Source organism: Heliangelus exortis, chromosome 1, assembly GCF_036169615.1.
Source record: "Heliangelus exortis chromosome 1, bHelExo1.hap1, whole genome shotgun sequence".
Lineage (NCBI taxonomy): Eukaryota > Metazoa > Chordata > Aves > Apodiformes > Trochilidae > Heliangelus > Heliangelus exortis.
In genome coordinates this window covers 145,250,210-145,271,331 of record NC_092422.1, presented here as the reverse complement: position 1 = coordinate 145,271,331, position 21,122 = coordinate 145,250,210, and the positions used below count along the sequence as shown (strand labels likewise).

The following is a 21,122-nucleotide window of genomic DNA, read 5'->3' as shown; positions in this document are numbered from 1 at the left end:
TGCAGGTGTCTCAGCATCCTCCCCAGCCCCATTACCTGCAGGGCTTATGAGCAGGGGGGGAGGAGGCTCTGGGAAGCTGGCTGTCTCTGCTGCTTTCCCTCCAGCATTTCGCCTCCGCCAGGATTCACTCAGAGGCGACAGCTCTGAGCAGATCGTGAGCAAAGGGCTGAGGTAACCTTAGAGGGCCCAGGGCCATTGGGAGAGGGCAAGAAAGAGAGAGGGAGACTCATTACTATTTCATCGTCCCAGGCCAGTCGCTCCTGGAGGACAGTGAACAACACGAAACCCTCTGTGAACATGAAACCGGCTGTCGCCCGGTCAGAGGCAGCCAAGTGGCTTGTACCTGTGCTGACAAAATGTGTTAGATCGAGGTATCCAGAGCCCAAAGCCCTGAGAGATTCATACCACTCCTGCCTTCCTCTCTGCGAGCAGCTCACTGCAGCTGGCCCAGAGACAGAACTTAGCACCAGCCCTATTCTGACAGTCAGGGGCCACAGGGACATCCACCAGGACCATATTTTAGGTGAGGCAGGTTGTAAATGCCAGCAGACATCAAATAGATATTAATCCAGGGTGGGTCCCTGTTCTGCCATTCCCCACTTCCCTCCTTGTGGCTTTGCACGTGACACCCAGTTCTACCTTCCAGGATCTGATGAGCCCCTCATACCTGGTGTCCAGCCCTGGTGGTTCCCAGCTCAGGTTTGTGCATGGTTAAATGATGGATTCCCATGCCTGGAAAGACTCTCTCACCATGCACCTTTCCCCCAAAAGACATCTATAAAGCCCAGGTGAGTCTTTGTCTTAGGAATTTCCATCTCTACAAAGGCACAGGGAGTCCCAACATAGAACAAAGAGGCCCTTAATCAAGTATCCATAGCCTTCAGGTGAGGTTGAGAAGCTCACCTGGATAGCATCCTGGTGATCCCCTGTGGCTTGGAAACAGTCCTGGCACAGGCTCTTTGCAAATATGTTGGCTTCAAAGTTCATGCAGGGCAGGTCATCTACTGAACCAGACATTGTCCATAGCACAGCTGAAGATCTTTGGCTGCTGGGCTGCTGGCAGAGGGCAGCCAGGAGGAAGAGGAGGAAGGCAGAGCAGCAGAAAACCAGAGTTTTTGGTTCCCCAGCTTCAGGCTCCTGTGGAAGGAGGAATGTTATTCCCAGACTGAAGTTTGCTGCTCTCAGCTGGCAATACTGGAATTGGAGGGCATCCAGGTGCAAGGTGATCACGGTCCACATAATTATAGATAATAAAAGTGTAGGCTCTGGCTGGGACATCTTTTGGAAAGGGGCACTGCGCTGCACCCTCAGATGACTGCTGAACCCCTCCCCCAACTTGTAAGCCTGTGCAAACAGAGGACAAGATGCTCATGTCCTGCTACTTTGTTTGATGAAAATTTTCCTCCTTCAAGCTCTTTTAAAAGGCACAAAAAGGAAATCTTCTTGACTATGTTGCTTATAAAGGGAGAGCCAAAAAGAGTTTAAGAAATTTGGAAGCCCACTGAGATTCTTCCTGAACTTTTTGATCCCACTGAAATTTCTGAGACCTGTAGGACGACTGTCTACAAAACTGTGAAGAACAACAAGCCTTGCCAGCACAACAGCTGGGCTGCACACTTCTGTCTGGCTTCTCACAAAGATCCTGCCCACCATCAACTCCCGCAGAGTTTGAGACCAAGTCATTGGATTTGAGCATGTAATCTGTGCTGTGAGGGCTCTGCTTTATTTGTCCAGAGGCACAAACAGGACAGGAAATCAGTGTGGGATGACTCCAGCATCCCCGATATGAACATGGACACTACAGTCAGAGCAGCTGATCGAGACTATGACTCCATCCCAAAACACCCAGGGCCAACTGTAAATGCCCAAACCAAGCTGTAATTTTTGTTTTGTTAATGCACTCATTTGCAATACAGCAAGTTGCACTAGTGTCCACCTTGCAGCCCCCCTCCTTGCACTGAGGCATAGTTTCTTGGTGCATTCACACCAAACACCAGATAGGAACCTAAGCACTCGCCTGCCAGGGATGCAGGACGGAGAACCCCAACATCGCTGCCCACCTCACCCTACTGCTGCCCACAGCACCCCACTGCCTGATGGGGAAATCATTGCTCTCTACATCCCATGGGGCGCTTGGGGGTCTACAGCCGGGATAACGCTGTGCTCCCCGGAGCCTCTAGCATACATGCAGCCAACCATTCCCAGTGCTTCCAGTACCTCCCAGTACCCCCAGTACCTCAGCTTCCCTATGGCTCCCGGCACGTCGCCGCCCGCCGAGCGCCCCCCTCAATGAAGCTCGCCGTGGGAACGGCGGGGGGCGAGGTCCCGCCCCCTCCCCTCTCATTGGCTACCACGGAGGGACTGATTTGAATACCGACCTCTGAGTGGCTGGCGGAGGCGCGAGGCCGCGGCTCCCGCGGGTGCGGGCACCCACGTGTCGGTGTCAGCGGGAGGGCGATCGACCCGCCCGGGCCTGGGGAGGGGGCAGCGGCTCATCCCCACCTCCTTGCTCCCTCGTCCCTCGGCCTGTGATTCGCCCTTCCTCCCTGGGACCACCTCATCCGCCCCAGGGTTCCTCTGCAGGCATCTCCCAAGTTAACTTGAACCCTAAACACGTGCCAAAGCACTGGTACCAGCTGCAAGAACCGAAACAGCCAGACCGTGTTCCCAGCACCCCTCCTACGGGAGGTCATCCCTACCCACGCCACTCCGGACAGGTTTATCTCACCTGCCAAGCACAAACCCTGCCTGAGCCTCGATGTGCCAAGGGAAACGTGCTGAACATCTGTCTGCCATTGCTCCTGCTACAATTCCATTTCCCTCTCTTCCCGCGCCTAGCAATGAGCACAAAAAAAAAAAAAAAAAAAAAAAGGTTGAATTTCACTTTCTGTTTACCCATGGAAAACAGTCTGCAGCTCTTCAAACCTTCCTTTCCCAGCCAGCCCGTTATTCAGCTTTGTTAGCCCCTGGAAGTTCTTGTAAGGCCCCCACAAGAACTTCTTCTCCCCAGTTCATTTCTGGAATGAATACAGTTCTGGAAGGAGCAGTGGGACTTCTTCATATGGTACTTAAGAGCAACAAATGACCAACACCAGTGACCATACCAGCTCACACACACGCTGCCGCCGTGCCTGCTCTGCATCACGCTCCTTTTTTCCCCCATCCCTCTGACCTTTTTGGCTCCCGGTCTGTTTTAGCTCCTTCATAATCCCAATTACATTTCTGTGTCTGTGTGTGCAGAATTCCCATCTAGCCAGCAAAAGCCATCATGCATGGAAACCCCGGCGTGGCAGCTCATGTCAAAAGCCTTTTGCAATCTCTCTGTGTGAGCCCTCGGGTGCAAGCATGAGCAATGTGGAGGTGCCCGAGGTGGCCTGGCTGCAGAGCCAAGTGTGGAAAAAATGTGCACAGGTACATGGGGAGAGGGAGCACACAGGGAGCTTGCTGGCCTCTCCTTTTCCTTGCTGGAGCAGTGGCTGCATTTAGGAGGTTGATTTTTGCAGGTACCTTATATTCGGAAGCAGGTTCCCCCCCAGACGGCTGGAACTTGTTTGTGAGCAGCTGGGGGAAGGGAAACAAGAAAAGTGATCAAATCCATCTTGAAAACAAAAAGCAGCAGCAAACAAGACAAACTTTAAGCCACAGCCTGGCATGAACTGTGATGTGTCTGGCAAACACTTAACTCACTGACTTGTCCGTGGGAGATTGTGTCTTTGATCCAATATATGCTGGGGGGTGGCAGCCTGTGTGTAACAGCAAGCAAGGGCTGAGGCAGTAACTTAAAAATAAAACTTTAATCAATCAAATGGAGAAATCAATAGCGCAGCGAACGATCCAAATTGTTAACTCTGTATAGGATTTAATGGTCCTGTTCTCAGTTTCTCCACATCATGACTCTTTTTTTAATGTGAAAACACAACTTCCAGCAGGAACTGGGAGTCTTCAGAGCATGGCAGAGGCTGTTGGAAATTTCAGCTGACACTTGAGAAAGGCTTGGAAGTTATTAGGGTCAGGGAAACAAACTAAAAGAGATTATTCTAAATCACCTGGCTGTAAAATAACAAACACTGAAGTGCTGCTAAAGGTCACTCTTAACATCCCAGCAGGATTATAAAGAGGTCACGCAGCACTCTCCCCACCACCATGCTGGGCTGCTACAGGATGTGGAAGGCAACTCAACCCACAGCTTGCATGCCACACTTAAGCAGATTTCACCAACACACGTTTCCTTAACAGCAGCCATTCCAGCTGCAGAGCAGGCTCCCAGGGTGGGGGCAAGTGGAATGTGTCTTCTGTCTATGGTCACTCTGCAAGGCACCATGTCCCAGAGAGAAGGAAAAGCTGCTGTGCAACCCTGACCAAGGATATCACACACTGTCCTCCAGCTTCAAGACACGGTCCCCTTGGCTTGGTGCACCAGTAGAAACAGATTTTTCCTTTCCTTCCCTCCTACATCTGCCTCATGCCCAACCACCACAGAACAGCTCTAGAACATGTAACTCCCAAACCAGCACAAGAAACACTTTGTGCTCTGCCCATGGCACCACCTGGACACTTCGAATGCCTCATACTTTTGGCCTTGCTCCCAAGTTGCTCTGAAACATCCAGCAGCCCAAGGTGAGACAAGAAGATGGGTAAGGTCATGCATTAAACCCTATGAGCTTTCTGGAGTGCCCTTTAAGGCACCCAGCTATTTGGAGTGAGGAAACCACACTGTTTCTATGATGTGACCAGGGTTATTCAAGAACTAGTGCCTGAGAATGCTGAGCCTCAGCCCAGGACAGGATTCAGAGTCCAAGCACACAAGCCATCAGTAGCACATGCGGTAACACTAATAATTTCCTTGCCATTTATCTTCATTGGAGTGAGGTGCAAAGAGGACCCCACCCCTCACCATGAGAATGTGTGCCACACAGCCCCCTCTGGAGGAACATGCTCTAGCAAAAATTGTGTAGCTGCCTCTAGTGCTTGAGATCAGAACCCTTTCCCCAACACACTCTGAAGAAATTCTGTGTGTTTGTGTACGCATGCTCCAAGAAATTATGAGATACATCAGGCTGGTGCCATTAGTTTTGGTGGCTGGCTGGTGGCCACCAACATTGCTCTGATGTTCCTCCATGAAGCCTCGGGCACGGGTTTACTCTTCTCCCTCTCATTTCTGGCATGAGGAATCCATAAACTCACCCATTGCTGGGTTGCCAATTTCCTGGTGTGGGTTTTGGCCACACAGGCCTTTTCTCCCTTTGTCATTTCCTCACCAGAACACATGCAGCAAGGGAGGGCCTGGCTGCCAGAAGCTGAACAGCCACCATTTCCTATACACACTGGAGGACAGAGTCCACCACACTGCCCAGGCTCGCTTTCCTCCCCAGAAGACTGGTTTCCAATTTTGCCACCAGCATTCCTCAGCCATGCAACACTTTTTATCCCTCCACCACCACTAAAGGTATCCATGCTAAAAACCATACAGCGAGGTCCCAAGAAGAAAGGCAATTAAATGTCGATGACTGCAGCAGCCCTGAGGTAAAGGGCAGTCTCTGCCACACCCATCCCAGAGAGGGCCACACACATACAGCAAGGGCATTAGGGCATTTCATACTCCTCTGAGCTATCAAAATTAAGATCGGCACATTCAGCAGACAATGGAATGAGCCATTCCTGCTCTGGCTGGTTCTGTGTTGCCACAGAAATAGCTCCTAGCTATTCCCTTTCCTAAGCACCAACAGATTTCAATATCCTTTAAGCAACAGGAATCATCTCGCCTCTTCCCAGCTGGTACTGGTGTTAGCACTGTTGCTCTTATATTTCAAGTAAGTCAAACAATTTTTTCTTCTCTTTAACAAAATGACTTCATACAGATTTATTCACAAAGTTACCAAATTTCACCTGGCACAGGTACCAAACAAGAAGTACCCCTGCACTCAGGTGTGGCACTGGAGAAGGAACACGAGACAATACGACACCGTGTCTCCATGGAAAAAGGATTTACTGTGCAGCAGAAATGCCAGGGCACTGATGCAGAGCTCTTCATAGTTGCATAAACTGCCCTGGCAATGAGCCTGCTGCACTCAGCCCCAGATCCTATTCCTTTGATAAAGCCAAGTATCCCTTCAGGATGGGGAGGCCCAAGGACAGATGGCAAACAGAGAACCTGACCCCCAGCAGAAGTTCTTAGAGAATCCCTGGCACCCGGACACTTCACTGGAGATCACTGCATAAAAAAATGGGAAGAGCATCTGATGATCCTGACTGGCACTCAGGAGGTGAGGAAAAGGCTGAGTTGGGCTCACTGCTGGTCAGAAAGCCAAGTAAACAAGGCCCCTCCCCACAACGAAGGGCTCCAGAAAAGAGCAGCAGGCCAGATGTGGAGTGCTGTCCCAGCCACTGGTCTGAGCGCTGACTGCTCCATTAATCTTGGTCACGGCCCATTTTGCCTGTGAGCCTCCGTCGCTGAGTCTTAGTGGTTCGGCCCGTGCTGGATTTATGGATTTTCTTGCGTGGGCCCTGCCCACGTTGTGGTCGCTTTCCTTTCGTCCTTTTCTTGCTGTGCATGTGCAGCGTGGCAGTAAGAGAAGATATCCTGTGCAGGGCAGGAAGAGATAAATATTTGGGACCAAACTCTACAGGAGCAAGACGATACAACAACAAGAGCAGGAGAACCCTGTGTGGGTCTGCAGGAATGGAATGCCAGCCACAGAAAGCCCCAGGGGAACTTCACTGTGCTGGACATCAACCTGACAGGGCAGGAAACCTGCAGGTACATGTGCAGTAACAACCAAAATTAATTTCCTGAGCAGTAGGCTATCCAGCTACCACAGAGCCAAGTAATTCCCTGCATCTTGAAAGCAGCTGTAAATCCTGAATACTGAAAAATGTGGAGTGACAAAGCTGAAGGCTTCAGCGTCTTTTGAATTTCATCCTAGAGAAACTCTGCACCTCTGCAATATCTGCCTAAAATAAGGACTTGCCAAACAGTGCGGGACAAAACCTGCCCTGCATCTTCCTCCTCCTGCTGCTGTCACTGGGGATCAGTGCGACAAGAATGGAGTGTCCAGGAGAGGACTGTGTTCTGCCAGTGCCCTCTGCTGGCTCCTGCCCACCAGCGCCCAGACAGCACAGGACCCCCTCCCTGCCACCCCGCGGCTGATGAGGGAACTCAAGATCCTCTTGATCAGCTTGCACAGCCTAGCAGCAGAGCTGAATGAATTTGTACATACTTTTCAGACAGGAAAGGGTTTCTGGACTTCTTGGGCATTGCTCTTGCAGGCTTGTTCACCACCTCTTCCGCTTTCTCTTCTTCTGATCCATCATTATTTCCCTTAAAAATGGAGCAAAAGAGAAAAAAAAAATCCCTATAGACACATTAAAACAGTCTTGTTTCTGATGCCTTCTTGGTTTCACTCTGTTTTATGAACCAACTAATCATGGGTGAAGTCTGTTTTAATTCTTCACATCCCTCGCTGTCCAAATCTCAAAGTTTCTTATTGCAGCCCCTCAGAAGGGGAAAATCAGTATGAAGTCCTACAGTAATCCACCACAAGGTGAAAAAATTTGAGCATGATCTTAACAGTCATGCAACTGAAGTCTAAAGTATGAATTAAAGGCTTCAGTTTTTTTCTTTAAATCACCAGTAAAACTCTTTTAGGTGGCTTTTCAGATTAGAAGATGACTTTACAAATGTAAAAAGTTAACTGCCAAACACTGACACTTTGCCAAACAGCTCAAACCAACCACAAGTAATGAAGATCAAAATGATCAAAAATGGAATAGTGCCTGAAGACCTCTATGGCATCTTAGTTATGTTTTGAGAATAAAAGCAACCATAACCAGAACCGAGTGGTTTCTTTCTCTGTGATCCAAGTGTAGGATCATAGAGAGAGAAATCCCTCTTCATGCTAATAGTAATTTTTCCTGGACCTCTGAAATCTTGCTGCTTGTGTTGTATTGGTTTTAAAAAGACTTTATTTACCCCATCCAGCCCTGTGACACCTCTCACACAAGGTCAGCTGGGACTAGCAAATTTCCAGGGAGGTGTGGAATGAACTGTTCGTGTAGGATATTTTTTTTCCTATTAAGAGGCCCAACATAAGTTGTGGAGCAGTGTGAAGTTTTGAGTTTCCCTTTTCACCCCTGCTCGCAACCAGCTCCAAGTTTTTGGGCATATTCAGGAAGTACCAGGCCCACCTTGCCAGCCCCAAGAAAGTTTACCATTGATACAATCAGAGAAGCAACAAGAGGCTTTACCCCAGGAGTGGTCAGACCCAGCTGGCGTGCTCCTGAGAGGTCCAAGTCACTGATGGTGGTCACTGTTACAATGTGGTTTGGGTGGTCGATGTTCACAGACTCTGTCCGTGATGTCACCAAGTGCTCCAGTTCATCAGCCTCATCTGGGGAGACAAGACACTACAAAATGCCCAACTTTTCACCAGATACATTAGCTTGTTCCTGCACAAGCCATACTGAGGGGAAGGACCCAGTCTCTGCACGCAGGGTTGAAGGGTAGAGGGACCTGACCACCACAAATGAAGGCAAACTCCTTCTCCCAGCAGATGGGACGTGGTAACACCTTGGAGATGCCCCCTTGCCTGTTCCTTTCTGTACAACCCACCTGACATCTTGTCCCACCAGGGCCAGAGGGCAGCAGGGGTCACCACTCAGATCACTGCCCAGCTTCCCAGTGGGACACAGAATCACAGAACGTTAGGAGCTGGAAAGGACCTCTAGAGATCATCTAGTCCATCCCCCTGACAAAGCAGGATCACCTAGGGCAGGCCACAAAGGAACACATCTAGGTGGGTTTTGAAGGTCTACAGAGAAGGAGACTCTACAGCCTCTCTGGGCAGCCTGCTCCAGTGCTCTGTCACCCTTACAGTAAAGAAGTTTCTCCTCATGTTGAAGTGTTCTGGATTATACCCATTATTACTTCTTCTGTTAATAGGCACCACCAAAAAGAGACTGACCCCTTCCACTTGATGCCCACCCCTCAGATATTTATAGACATTAATAAGATCTCTTCTCAGCCTTCTTTTCTCAAGGCTAAACAGCCCCAGTTCTCTCATTCTTTCTTCACAGGAGAAATGCTCAAGTCCCTTCATCATCCTCATAGCTCTCTGCCTGGACTCTCTCCAGGGGATTCCCATCTCTCTTGAACTGGGAAGCCCAAAACAGTGCTCCAGGTGTGGTCTCACCAGGGCAGAGCAGAGGGGGAAGAGAACCTCCCTCAACCTGCTGGACACACTTTTCTTAATGCACCCAGGATACCATTGGCCCTCTTGGCCACAAAGGCACATTGCTGCCCCATGGAGAACTTATTGTCCATTAGGACTCCAAGGTCTTTCTCCATAGAGCCGCTTTCCAACAGGATGATCCCTAATCTGTACTGGTACCTGGTGCTATTCCTCCCCAGATAGAGAACTCAATACTTGTCCGTATTGAACTTCATGAGGTTCACCTTTGCCCAGAGCTCTCCAGCCTCTCTAGATCTCGTCGGATAGCAGCACAGCCTCCTGGCATGTCAGCCATCCCTCCCAGTTTCATATCACCAGCGAACTTGAGGACACGAGAGTAGTGAGGAGCTGATGTTTTGGGACAGTATGTCAGCCTCCCTGCGCCATTCCCCTATCATTCAGCCCAGGGTATCAGACCATAGACGCCCACCCCCATCCCCGACCTTCCTCCCCCCCGGCAGCCGCCCCGGTCCAGCACGTACCGAGCGCCTCTTCCCTCTCGCTCAGCATCTTCAGGTACTCCTGGTGCCGCTGCGGGATGCAAACATGTCACTGACACCCGGCCCCGACCCGGAATGGCCCCATCCCCCTGCGAGCGGGGCAGGGGAAGCCCGAAGTCTCCTCCTGCCCCGCTCCTAGGCCGCCATGGCGGGGAGGAGGGGGGGATGGAAGGGGGTGTCCCGTCTCCCCAAGAGAGGGCTGAGGGATGTACATGGGGGTACCTCCTCCTTCATCTTCCTCTGCTCCTCCTTCAGCTTCCGCTTGATCTCCTCTAACGCCACCTTCCTCCGCTCCACCTTCCGCTTGTGGAAGCCGGTCAGGTACTCCCTGCCGCCGACAACACAGAAATCTCTGCTTTTTAGCAAGCCCCCTCACCGGGGGATGCCGCTTCTTCCCCGCCCGCCCCTGAGCCCGTCCTCTCTCACCTCCGCTTCTCCTCGTCGAAAGTCACCACCAGCCGCCCCTCACGGCCCCCCAGACCCTTCTTCTTTTTTTTGCGGCCCATGGCGGTACCGCGGTACCACGCTGCTGCCGCTGCCCGCCCCTTCCGCCGCCGCACAGCCCTGAGGGACGGCCCCTGCCCCGCTCGCCATTTTAAGCCGCTGTTGGGCTGGGGGCGGGGTGGCCCCGTGGTGTAAGGGGGGATCCACGCACCCTGCGTTGGTCGTGGGGTGGGAGAATGGGTACGCTACAGCCACTGTATTGGCTGCAGGGCGACTTGAAGGAGTAGAGTGGGGCCGCCATCAGGACCTCTTGTCCCAGCGGTGCGTGCGACCTGTGCGTTGCCCTTTACCCAGCCTGGTGCACTTCTCCCCCCCACCCTGGGGCCAGGAGAAAGGAGCTGCTGTCATGGGACTTGTAGGTGTGTGCCACTAGCCCTGGCATCCAGCCTGGGGTGGGCAGGGGTGTCCTTCAGGTGTGGGTGCCTCCAGCTCCCACTCCTCTTCATCTCCCATCCTAGGAAATGGTTTTTTGGGTGCTGCCTCATGGCCAGCGGAGCACTTGGTCTCTCACCCTGAGAACTGACCGCTCCTCTAAGGATTTTACAGCTGCATCTCTTATTAATAAAGGTTGTTCCCTCAAATATGTTACACCTCAATTTCTTCGAAAAAAGGTCTGAGAGTTTTTATTTTAAGCTATCATCATTGCTTGCTCTTAGTGGCACCTCTGCAGGGGCAGGTCCCAGTTCTGACACTGAGTCTCCAAGATTTAGGACCTTGTGAGCAGCTGCAGTTTCTGTAGCTAATGGTGGAGAGGAGTATCATCATGAGTAGGTGGGCACATCAGGACTCCCGGGTTCTTGGCTGCTGGCTTGAGTGACTTCAACTCTTAAACCTTTATTGCCCTCCAGTCCTCGCCCTAAAAATGGCTCTAATACTTGTGCAGCGGGCCAGCAAATGAGGTGGAAGCTCCCAAAGCGCTGTGGGGTCGGCCAAAGCCAACCCCCACCTCCAGCCCACAGAGTCCTGACATGGCCTGAGGGCTGCTCATTTAGGACCTCCTCAGCCTTTATCAGCCCTCTCGCTGCTTGCCTCTTTTCCTGGCCTGTCCTTTCACCAGCAGAAATGCGGAAAAACCAGTTCTGTGGTTAATTGCTGCATTTCCCTCCACGCCCATGGGGCAGGTCTCCTCCTTCTCCTCCTCCTCACTCACAGCCTGGGTGCACTTCAGCCTCCAGCCTCTTCATCCCTGTCTTCATTCAGCTGGCTCAAGTGCACCATCAGGTCTCCACACTCTTTCTATTACCCATACAGCTTCTCCTACCTTTGCCTTTTTCCTCTGTCTGCGAGCGCTTTTTGGATCTCTTGTTCTCCCCTGGGGCAACCCAGCAGGTTGGCCCGCAGGTGCAGAAGGTGCAGGCAGCTGCTGCCCTCCTGGCCCTGCCCTGCCCTGCCCAGGGGGACAGCATTTGGACGTGATGGCTGGAGGACAGGAGAGGAGCATGAAGGCTTTGAAGGAGGTGTGGAGAAGAGCAGAAAACTCTTTTTGTGCAGACTGCGGGAAGCCAGGTGAGTCCCCGGGGGCTGCTGGAGGAAGTCGGAAGCAGTGATCTGGGGCCGGCCTCTAGCAGCAGTTTGGTGCTGGTTATTTACCTTGGGCAGAGGGGGAGGAGAGGCATTGCTCTCTCTGGATATTTGCTTCCTCTCCCTGGAGGTGAGTTGGCAAGGGAGGAGGAAGGAGATGCTGCCCCAGCTCTGGTGGCATGAAGGACAGGGATGTGGTAGTGCCAGAAGAGGGGGGCCTCTGTAGGTGCAGTTCTAATCGTGTTGGATCTCAAATACAAATGAAGGTCATGCCCAGTCAGGACCTGACAGGAAAGCTCCCGGTGAAATCCTAACTGCTCCAGAAAAAAGGCATGACTCAGGAAAGCATTGTCTCCTCGGTGACTCAGCTATGAACTGACAACCTGCCATGGGCACCTTGGAGTTTTCTGTTACAGAAGAGCTTGCCCTCTCTAAAGGGTATCCAGTTTGAGTTCCTACAGGTGCTGCTAAAATCTTCCATCCTACTCTTCCCAACAGGAGCATAGGAGCATAGCATGCATCACTCAAGCCAAATTAAGACTAGGCTAATGAGAACCGTTAGAAGAATTTTGAATCCAAGGCCACTATCTACTTCTTGAGCTGTTGAGGGTTTGTGCTGTTGCACTAAACAACTCCTGGAGTCTTCTGCCAGAACTGGTTTCTGTTTCATCTTGGGTGATTCTTTTTGCGTAGTTTGAACTTTATGCATAAAGCAGAGCTTTTCAAGGCTTGGGTCAATACAGATTCAGATGGAGCATTTGGAGCAGGGGGGCTGTCAGACTAATAGCTGTTCTTTTTCCTGCCTGTACCTTGGGTCTTAATTAATCAGCTCAAATGAAATAGTGGTTACTAAACTCTCTGATTCTCCAGACTGTGTTCTCAGTTCAGGTGTATCTTCCAGGAGAATTTACCGCCTCTAGTCATACTCTTTTTTCATACCCTCAGACCCTGACTGGGCATCCTCTACTTTGGGTGTCTTTATATGCCTCAGCTGCTCAGGAATTCACCGCAACATCCCTAGCATCAGCAAAGTAAAATCTCTGAAGATGGATCACTGGGATGATGCTCAGGTGCAGGTGAGATCTTTATCCCTACTAGTATATCAAGTGGGTTTTGTCTAGGCCATACATTAATATGCCCTGGGATAATCAGCCATTTGCAACTTAGTTGGAGATTTTGTCTGGTACATAATCCCTTAGCTACTCATGCTCTGGATATTTAAGCAAGGATAACTCCCCATAATCTACTGGGAAAGGGATGACACCTTTGCCTTATGTGTCTCCCCATGTCCTGTTATTTTATTGCTGACGAAGAGCTCTTGCCAAGGTTCAGAGTCTGTCTCTCCAGATTACTCATTTCCACTCTCCAGCATCACACAGTCTGAATATCTCCTCTTGCTTAAGCAATCTGAGGGAAAAATCTTGGGCAATTCTGTGCTCCAAGAAGTTTCAAGATATGCCTGCAGTTCTCTTGAGAAAAATTGCATTTATGGGAACTTGACTTCTGTCCATTACTCCTCCCTCAATTAATCTTCAGGGGACTGAAACATTTTTCTAGAGATCCAAAGAAAATAATCTATATCTGGCTGCTCTTTGGAGAGGAGCAAAGAGATCTGGAATGTCCTCCCAGATGGCATTGCAGAGCTGTCATTGAACTCGGGCCTTTGGAGATATGGGTCATTACAGCAAATTCACTGAATGTGTGTGCACCCAGCCCCACAGAAGAGACATTTATGGCATTCTTTTGATTCAGGTACAACGAGTGTAACTCCTGAGAGTAGGCAAGACCTTTGAGATCCACCTTTCTGTAGTCAGATTTTGCTGGGCTGTTGCCACGGACAGGAAAGACATTACTCCCTTAAGAGCTCATTGTGCATCTAGCCCTGTAGGGGGTGAAGAAAGCAAGGAGCCCAACATGAGTTTGCAGCAAAGGGAAGGCACTAACTCTCTGTCTAACTCTGCAGTTTCTGGCCAAGCATGGGAATGCTGTGACTAAAGCCACATACGAAGCTCACATCCCTATTTACTATTATCAGCCAACCTACAACGACTGCCAGTAAGTTGCTGCGTGCAGATAAAAAGGGAGGAGGGCAGTTCTGGGTTCCTCTAGTCCATTTCTGACCTACCTATCACCTTTCTCCCCAGAGTGCTGAGAGAACAGTGGATACGGGCCAAATACGAACGCAAAGAGTTCATGGAGCCGGGAAAGCAGCTGCCATATTCTGATGGTAAGAGCAGAGCACAGCATCAAAATATCCTGCCTGTTTCTTTTGCTGGAAACTTTTGAGCACCACGAGTGCTCAGTGTCAGTGTTGCAAATACCCAGCTGGTACTTACCTAGCATCTTTTGGGGGAGTTTAAGTTGTGGGCAGCATAGATTAGCACTGCCACAGGTTGCTCCCAAGCTTGGTATTATCATTTGACACTTTTCAGTCATTTGCTCCCCTGGGTGAGCCAGACCTCTGCAGTAAGGAGTTGCTGTCCTGTTGCATGCCGTCCCTTCCAACCACAGCAGCAGTCTTTGAAATGTCACTGCCAGTGCTGTGACACAAGGTGCAGGAGCACCAGGGCCTGCAGAGACAAGTGGGAAGAGTTCTGGTCCCATATCAGGGTCTGTGCGGGCTAGGACTCTGATGTTCACTTAAGAAATGTCTCTCATGCTATCAGAGACAGTAGTGGGAGGGGTACTTAGAGGTGGGAAGAATCTGGGAATGTCTTTTGGTGACCTTTTATCTGGGTTCCAAATCCAGGAACACTTGACATCTTCAGTTGTACTCAGAGGTGAGACCTCTCCTTCTCAGGTGTTTGGTTTCAGTAGCAGTCCATCACATACTTTATCCCTAAGGTGTGGCTTGAACCACAGGCTGCATGCAGCTCTCTGATTCCTACTGTGCCTGTGGGGGAATGCTTTTAAAGGTGGCTTTTCTGCTCCTAGGGGTGAAGGAAGGCATCCTCTGGAAGCGAGGCCGAGACAATGGGCAGTTCCTACCCCGCAAGTTCCTCTTGTCTGAGAGAGAGGGATGTCTGAAGTATTTCACCAAGCAGGATGTGAGTATGGTCAACTCCCACCTCACTGCATACTCCACCTAGGGCAGTGGGATCATGGAGATGTTTCTATTTCCTACACATGTTTCTGAGGCTGCCTTATTCATCCCATGCCAGGGATGATAAATGAAACATGTAATTTAGGAATGGGGTCCTCTTCCCTACAACCTTCTTTCACTGATGATACAAGGGCTGATCTTTCACTTCACCCCTGTCCATTTGCCTGGCTGTTTAGTCCTTCACCACACCTGGAAACAGCCTCATGCCAGCGTGAGCCAAGTTGGCAAAAAACTGTTGTTTGGTTTGAGGAGAGCTTGAGGACAGTTGCTCTTCTGCTAGTTCATCTCCCTGAAATGGATAGGACAAGTGCTAGTATACTGTTGCAAGGGAGGCAAAGGCTGGAGTAGGGAGAAGCAGGAGTGGAGTCTTTCCTTTTGGTCAGTTAGCCTTTAGACTGTCTCAGCTGTGAAGTCAGATGCACTCCTGGTATCTCACTGCCAGTTCTGCAGTAAGCACAGCTCAAATCTAAACTGGAGAGGCTGGGCCACTTTGTGGGCAGGAGCATGCCACACGGTGAAGAGAGTGTGTGCTGCAACAGGTTTGTTGAGAAGGGACAGTTATTACCTTTTATAACACCCTCTGACCCTTCTTAGCCCACTGAGTCAGCTCAGGCCTCTTTCCCACTAGGATTGCCCATGCATGACCAATGCCATTCTTTTCTCAGGCCAAAGAACCCAAAATCAATGTTAAAATAGATGTCATCAATGCTACGTTCCAGCCAGTGAAGATTGGGAACCCCAATGGCCTGCAGATCACCTATCTCAAAGACAACAAGACCCGGAATATATTTGTCTACCATGAAAGTGGAAAGGTATCTTGTTTGGGGTTAAAATGCTGCAAAGCAATCGAGACAATTTGAGAAGGTGCTGGTATTAAATAGTCCAAAGCGTGGAAAGGACGGGGTGTGTGTCTGCAAGTTGCTGTAGGTAACAGGGTGGGGGTTCTGTTTCTGTTTGTGTCTGTGGGAGAGTTTTGCTGCAGGGAGCCGGGCGGGAGCATTTGCTGAGTCCAATTGTGTGGGAGGATCTGCTGTAGAAGATGTGCAGATGTTCTGCCTGTGCTTGCAGGCAATGAGGCGGCCGTGCTGGCTCTGTGTGTGTGTCTGTGTGTGCGTGAGGGAGATGCTGTAGGGGCTGGGGAAGGAGAGCTGGCTGTGTTTGTGGTTTATATAGTGTTGGGTGCCACTGGATGAATTTAGATGCCTCAGTGTTGCTCAGACTAAGCTTGCTGTCCTGTCCTTTTCCATTCTCAGGAGGTGGTGGACTGGTTCAATGCCATTCGCTCTGTGCAGTTCCATTACCTGAAGGTAGCGTTTCCCATCGCCAGTGATAATGAGGTAAGGCAGCACTGGAGCACAGTGCTGAGACTCCCTCTGATACTTTGTTACGTGTTAAAAGATCCCATTAGTTAGGTCAGCAAGTACAGAATGGGAGACCACAGTATTTAGGCAAGAGGCATTGAAAGAGTGTGTGAAAGAGCTTGTGATGGCCAGGGGACAGCTGCTCTCTGCTGCTTCTGGGAACCCTGGAGACAGAAGTGGCTCCTGGCTAGGCAGTTCTGCAGATATGAATTGAAAAGGTGGCTGAATTTGGGGGAATAGGAGGAAGGGTCAGGTGTGAAAGTGAATAGCAAATAAACATTGCTAAGTAAATGTTACTCCTGATTTTTTTGTCAGATTAAAAATCGGCTGACAAGAAACTTCCTGAAGGAGGGATACATGGAGAAGACTGGTCCCAAGGTGAGCTGCTTTGGGAGAAAAAAAAATCTAATGGTGACCAGAGAGAAACTGACCTTCCCTACTTCAATGTTTTTCTCCTGCTGTTTCCTCGTTACCCCCTGACTCTTTAGACACCCGTGGGAACAGTGTGTGTGCACCAAGGGAGGGGAGAATAAAAGGAAGGGGAAGGACACATGTGAAAGTAGATGAAGCCAGAGTCCCTGCTTTCTCCCAGAACACCAGATCTCTCTGCATGTGTCTGTGTGTGCGTGACCTTACAGGTATTTAGTGTCTAGATTTCTCCTGTCTCAACTCTTGGGTCCTTCACACAAGTCAAAGAGTTGGGGACAGCAGTTGGGACTGAAAAACCCGATTCTGATCCCCACTCTCAGCTCAGAAAGGGCGAGGAGGAGGTTGCTGTTAAGGCAGGGGCTTGATTCAAGTGGTTGGGACGAATTTTGGGTATTCATTTGCACTGCTCACGGCAGAGGGCACTATCCCCTTACCTATTTCACCTCCTCCCTTCACAGCAGAGAGAGGCTTTCAAGAAGCGCTGGTTCACGCTGGATCACCGCAGGCTCATGTACTTCAAGGACCCTTTGGTGAGGAGGAGATCTGACCTCTGGCAACTGCAGGCAACAGTGCTGAGGGCAGGGTCAAGGTGCAGCAGGCTTTGTTCTGCAGTGAGAGGGGCTTGCAGAACCCAGCTGGTCTGAATGGACTCTAGGTCTTCCCCTTTCCATCCCACTTCGTTCATCCCAGGCTTTCTGTGTTTGTTTCACTGCCTGCAGACAATGGGAAGAGGGAGGGCAGCCGTGTAAGTTGGTGGTGGGGAGGACAGTGACATGGTGAGGTCACATGGGGAGACAGGAGCAGCAGTTCCTCTCTCAGGCTTCTTGCAATCTGTGCTCTTAAATTTTCCTATCTGATGCTGTCTTTGATCACAGCTTCCCTGGTCTTCTGAATCCCCTGACCACCTTCAAATCTTTTTGCTGCTACCTCCCTTGTCCTCACTCTCTCCTGCCCGTAGATGCACTGCTGCTATTTCTTGGTTCTTCTGGGATTCCATAAATCCCTGTCTTTCCTTCCTGATGTGCAGGATGCATTTGCTAAGGGTGAGGTGTTTGTGGGCAGCAGAGAGAATGGCTATAGCGTCCAGAAGGGATTGCCTTCAGGGACACAGGGCAACTTCTCGTGGCACTATGGCCTCACTATTGTCACCCCTGACCGGGAATACCTCTTCACCTGTGAGACTGAGACTGACCAGATGGACTGGATTGCAGCCTTCAGTAGTGTCATCAACCAGGCAATGACACCACAGGAATATGCAAGTAAGTGCCTGGATGTTGTTTCCTTCCCCTCCTGCCACTCTGCTTCAGCGTATTGCCCTAATGTACCACCTCTTTCCTTCACTACAGTTGAAGCCTACTTCAAGTTTAAATCCTAGGAAGCTGTGCCAGAGCCTTGCTATGACTCGACTCTACCTGATCCTGTTCGATGGGCTGTCAGGAGAGGAGAGATCAACATCAGAGAAACACAGTGCTCTTTAAGCACCCTTTGAAGCACTTTTTCCCCCCCCCCATAAACAGTCCACTTTGTTCTAGGGGCCAAGTTCAGCTGCTTCTTTTCAAGTGAAAGACTTTTTGAATCTGAATCCTCAGCACTGTTAAATTGCTGTGATCTGACTGGATTCTGGCAGGCCCTGCCTGTTGATCTGGCCTTGAAAACTTGGCACTTGCTATGTTGGGCATGGGACTTAGCATCACACCTGCATGAAACTGCAGACAGCAACATTCCTTATGCAAGAAAACAGCTGCCTGCCTGGAGCTACATCCCATCAGGTTGCAGGGGCTTCTGGACTAGGACTGACAAGAAATGGCTTCTCTGCAGGCAACAGAGGTGTGAAACGTGTACATATGTGATCAGCTAGAGCTGTAGATGAGAAAGGTCACTTAAAAGATGTAATCCAACAGCCAAATGTGAGGCCTGTTTCCTTTTGCCACATGTGGGCTTGAAAGCTTCTTCATACCACATTTGTGTGGAGACCTTCCTCCGATTGCTATAGAGAATGCCAAGAGATCTGCTCAGAACCTGTGTGTGTGTGTGCATACTTGTGTGTATGTGGATGACACTGTGTTTGTGTGCATGGAACAAAAAGTGCTGGGAGGTGGAACACTGTCCTAGGGAATACACTGTGAGGGATATTCATGCCGTTGAAGTTCAGCTGTCTAAATTTCAGTCTTTAGTAAAACTAATGTGGTTGGATCTGGCAAGGAGCAGCCTATGGTGTGTCTGATACAGACTTTGGACTTGCTGTTGATGTGGGGTTGATGTCTGAAGTTAGTAGTACATGGATCTCTGCTCCCTTGTTCTCTGTATGTCAAAGGCCTGATACCTTCATTCTGCCTTGTACAATACATATTGCATGTTACATAGATGGACAATTTTATGCAGTAGTAGGGACTTTGTGTGCTCTTGTCCTCTACTAATAATTAACTCTAACCACTAAATCAACCCATGATTCACATCTTGAAGATCATCTCTTAGAGTTCTTCTGGGAGAGCTGTTTCCCATGCTGGAAGGACCTGCTGGGTTCTGCTGATGGCTGTAGAATCTGATGTGTCTGCAGTTTTACACAGGCAGTGTGACAGCAGGCATCGAGTGTGTTAAGGGGAGCTTAATGGAATTAATGAAGCAAAAATGATTTTAATTAGCTCCTAAAGAAATTAATAAAAATATCCTATTGTAATTTATTTTAATTTCCTTAGTGAGCTGAGCTGCTGACTGCTAAGGCATGAGGTCATTTCTTGAAAAAAACCTGCAGACAATGAGCAAGGAGTCATGGCCATTCACTGCATTTCCTAGGGCATGCGGGCTATGAATATTCCCATCAGAGCCAAGTGGGCAAAGTCATTGTTCCCCACTTGCTTCTCTGGGGGCCAGTCTCAGTGCTGAGACCACCACAACCTGTTGGCAGCATTCTGGGTTGAGAAGCAGCATCACTCATCTTGCTGCCATAGCATGATGGAGCTTTCCACCCAAAAGTATATTTGCACTGCAGGTTGCTGATCTCCCAGTTTGAAACATGACTGATTGATTAACTACAGGCCACTGCAAAGCTTGTGTTCCAAAACAAAGTAATGTGAACGTGGGACAGTCTGTTAACCAAAAAACTCCATCTCAACAACCTTCATACTCAGTTCTCTGGGAAGAAGACTAGGCAGAGTGATCCAGCCATTCCAAAAGCTGATACCAACAGCCCAGGGGGAGACCTCTGAGGTTCTCTCCATCAATGCTGTATGTGCCATATGCCCACTCCTCTGGCATGGTCATGCTTAAGCTTGACCAATGTGTCTGCAGCACTTTGCTTGTGAAGGTGCTTGGGTCCTACTGCAGTAGGGGCAGTACCAGTGGGATGCTTGCTTTTGTTTGCTGCTGAGTTACTGCTGCTAGAGATGAGTGAGTGGAGGCATTTACCTCAGCCACAACGAAGCTAAAATAATGAGGACACAAAAGAGAATGGCTGGAGTGGCCCGAAAACCTCTGTGAACTAACAGCAGAGAGCATTAGGTAATACCCCACCTCTCTCTGCTCTGCAAATTCTGTCCCACTCTGTCTGTTCCCTGAGAAGAATGAGGCTCAGATGTGGGTGAAGGAAGAGCAGGGTAGCTCTGGGTTGGAGAATTGTGAGGTGCTCAGGTGTCATGCAGTGGTGCCCCGCTAGAAGGCAATGGTGCTTGCCTTAACACACTTCTGCTCCGTGCTCTGAGCTGAGGCAGCAGGTCTCAGGGGTTCAAGGAAAGGAGAGGAAAGGCTTAGAGGAGGAGGAGGAGGATGGTCTTTGAGAAGAGGGGGGAAAGACAGCCTAAAATACCCATCCCTTAGAATCTCCAGGAGCTTGCTACTGATTGAGGGACAAAGGTGGAGCAGGGCCAGGTTGTAGTAAATGATAGACACCACAGCATCTGGTGGGCTTGCTTGCAAAACTGGGGGCTGCATCCATTGTCTACACATCAAGAGCTTCTGATGTCCTGAGAAGGGAGTTGGGGCGCAGTCCCTCTCAGGTCAGCTTGGGTAAGGGCCAAGGAGAGCAGTGTCAGCTCCCTGAATTTTCAGGGCTGGCCCCTGTTTCCCTACTAAAGCCACAGTGCAGTGCCTTCCCCTGCCCTACCACATTAAGATCTTGTATTTCAATTATTTTGTCTTTCAAACGAGGAACCCTGTGCAAGTGGAGGTGGGAAAAAGAAAGGAAAAAAGAAAAGGAAGAGGGAGTCAGAGGAGAGAAGGGGAAGAAGGAGTATGTCTGGAAGAAGAGGGTGCCAGCATGGCTCCTCAGCCAGTGGGTAAGAGCCCAATATAAATTGGGACTGTGTTCACACAGGAGTGTGAAGCACTGAGTCAGACCCATTCCTCCATGCAGTGGGCGAGGGGACTCTCCAGGGGCTGGTTCAGGGGGGCAGAGTTCACCTCTCCAGAGTATATCTGAGTGGAGGGGACATAGACCTGGGAAAAGGAGAAGTCCACTTGTACACCGAGTCTGCTGGTTTCT

At 50.1% G+C, this 21,122-nt stretch overlaps 2 protein-coding genes across 3 annotated transcripts; one reads left to right on the top strand and one right to left on the bottom strand.

The window, feature by feature from the left end:
• Window positions 1–5,969: 5,969 nt before the first annotated feature.
• On the bottom strand, window positions 5,970–10,299 carry NOL12 (nucleolar protein 12). Its single transcript, XM_071730553.1, has 6 exons — window positions 10,154–10,299; window positions 9,950–10,055; window positions 9,710–9,758; window positions 8,245–8,387; window positions 7,218–7,318; window positions 5,970–6,580 (listed from the first exon to the last, which is right to left on the bottom strand). The coding sequence occupies exons 1-6, from the start codon at window positions 10,231–10,233 to the stop codon at window positions 6,409–6,411; spliced, it is 651 nt and encodes a 216-aa protein (XP_071586654.1). The 5' UTR covers window positions 10,234–10,299; the 3' UTR covers window positions 5,970–6,408.
• Window positions 10,300–11,270: 971 nt separating this feature from the next.
• LOC139789537 (arf-GAP with dual PH domain-containing protein 1-like) lies at window positions 11,271–19,332 on the top strand. 2 transcript variants are annotated; one of them, XM_071730419.1, is made up of 11 exons: window positions 11,285–11,737; window positions 12,698–12,828; window positions 13,716–13,807; window positions 13,897–13,979; window positions 14,687–14,799; window positions 15,521–15,667; window positions 16,109–16,192; window positions 16,532–16,594; window positions 17,104–17,175; window positions 17,673–17,904; window positions 17,992–19,332. In XM_071730419.1, the coding sequence occupies exons 1-11, from the start codon at window positions 11,344–11,346 to the stop codon at window positions 18,018–18,020; spliced, it is 1,440 nt and encodes a 479-aa protein (XP_071586520.1). In that variant the 5' UTR covers window positions 11,285–11,343; the 3' UTR covers window positions 18,021–19,332. The 2 variants fall into 2 exon arrangements, with proteins under 2 accessions (XP_071586528.1, XP_071586520.1); XM_071730427.1 differs by having other exon boundaries at window positions 11,271–11,737; window positions 17,673–18,136.
• The last annotated feature ends 1,790 nt before the right edge of the window (window positions 19,333–21,122 follow it).

Excerpts from the sequence above, each read along its gene's own strand:
- NOL12 (XM_071730553.1), bottom strand. The coding sequence starts at position 10,233 with ATGGGCCGCAAAAAAAAGAAGAAGGGTCTGGGGGGCCGTGAGGGGCGG. Across the intron at positions 8,388-9,709 it reads CGAGAGGGAAGAGGCGCTCG|ATGAGGCTGATGAACTGGAG; the intron begins GTACGTGCTGGA and ends TTGTCTCCCCAG. Across the intron at positions 6,581-7,217 it reads AACCCTTTCCTGTCTGAAAA|GATATCTTCTCTTACTGCCA; the intron begins GTATGTACAAAT and ends TGCCCTGCACAG.
- LOC139789537 (XM_071730427.1), top strand. The coding sequence starts at position 11,344 with ATGGGGCAGGTCTCCTCCTTCTCCTCCTCCTCACTCACAGCCTGGGTG. Across the intron at positions 12,829-13,715 it reads GGGATGATGCTCAGGTGCAG|TTTCTGGCCAAGCATGGGAA; the intron begins GTGAGATCTTTA and ends CTAACTCTGCAG. Across the intron at positions 16,193-16,531 it reads CCATCGCCAGTGATAATGAG|ATTAAAAATCGGCTGACAAG; the intron begins GTAAGGCAGCAC and ends TTTTTTTGTCAG.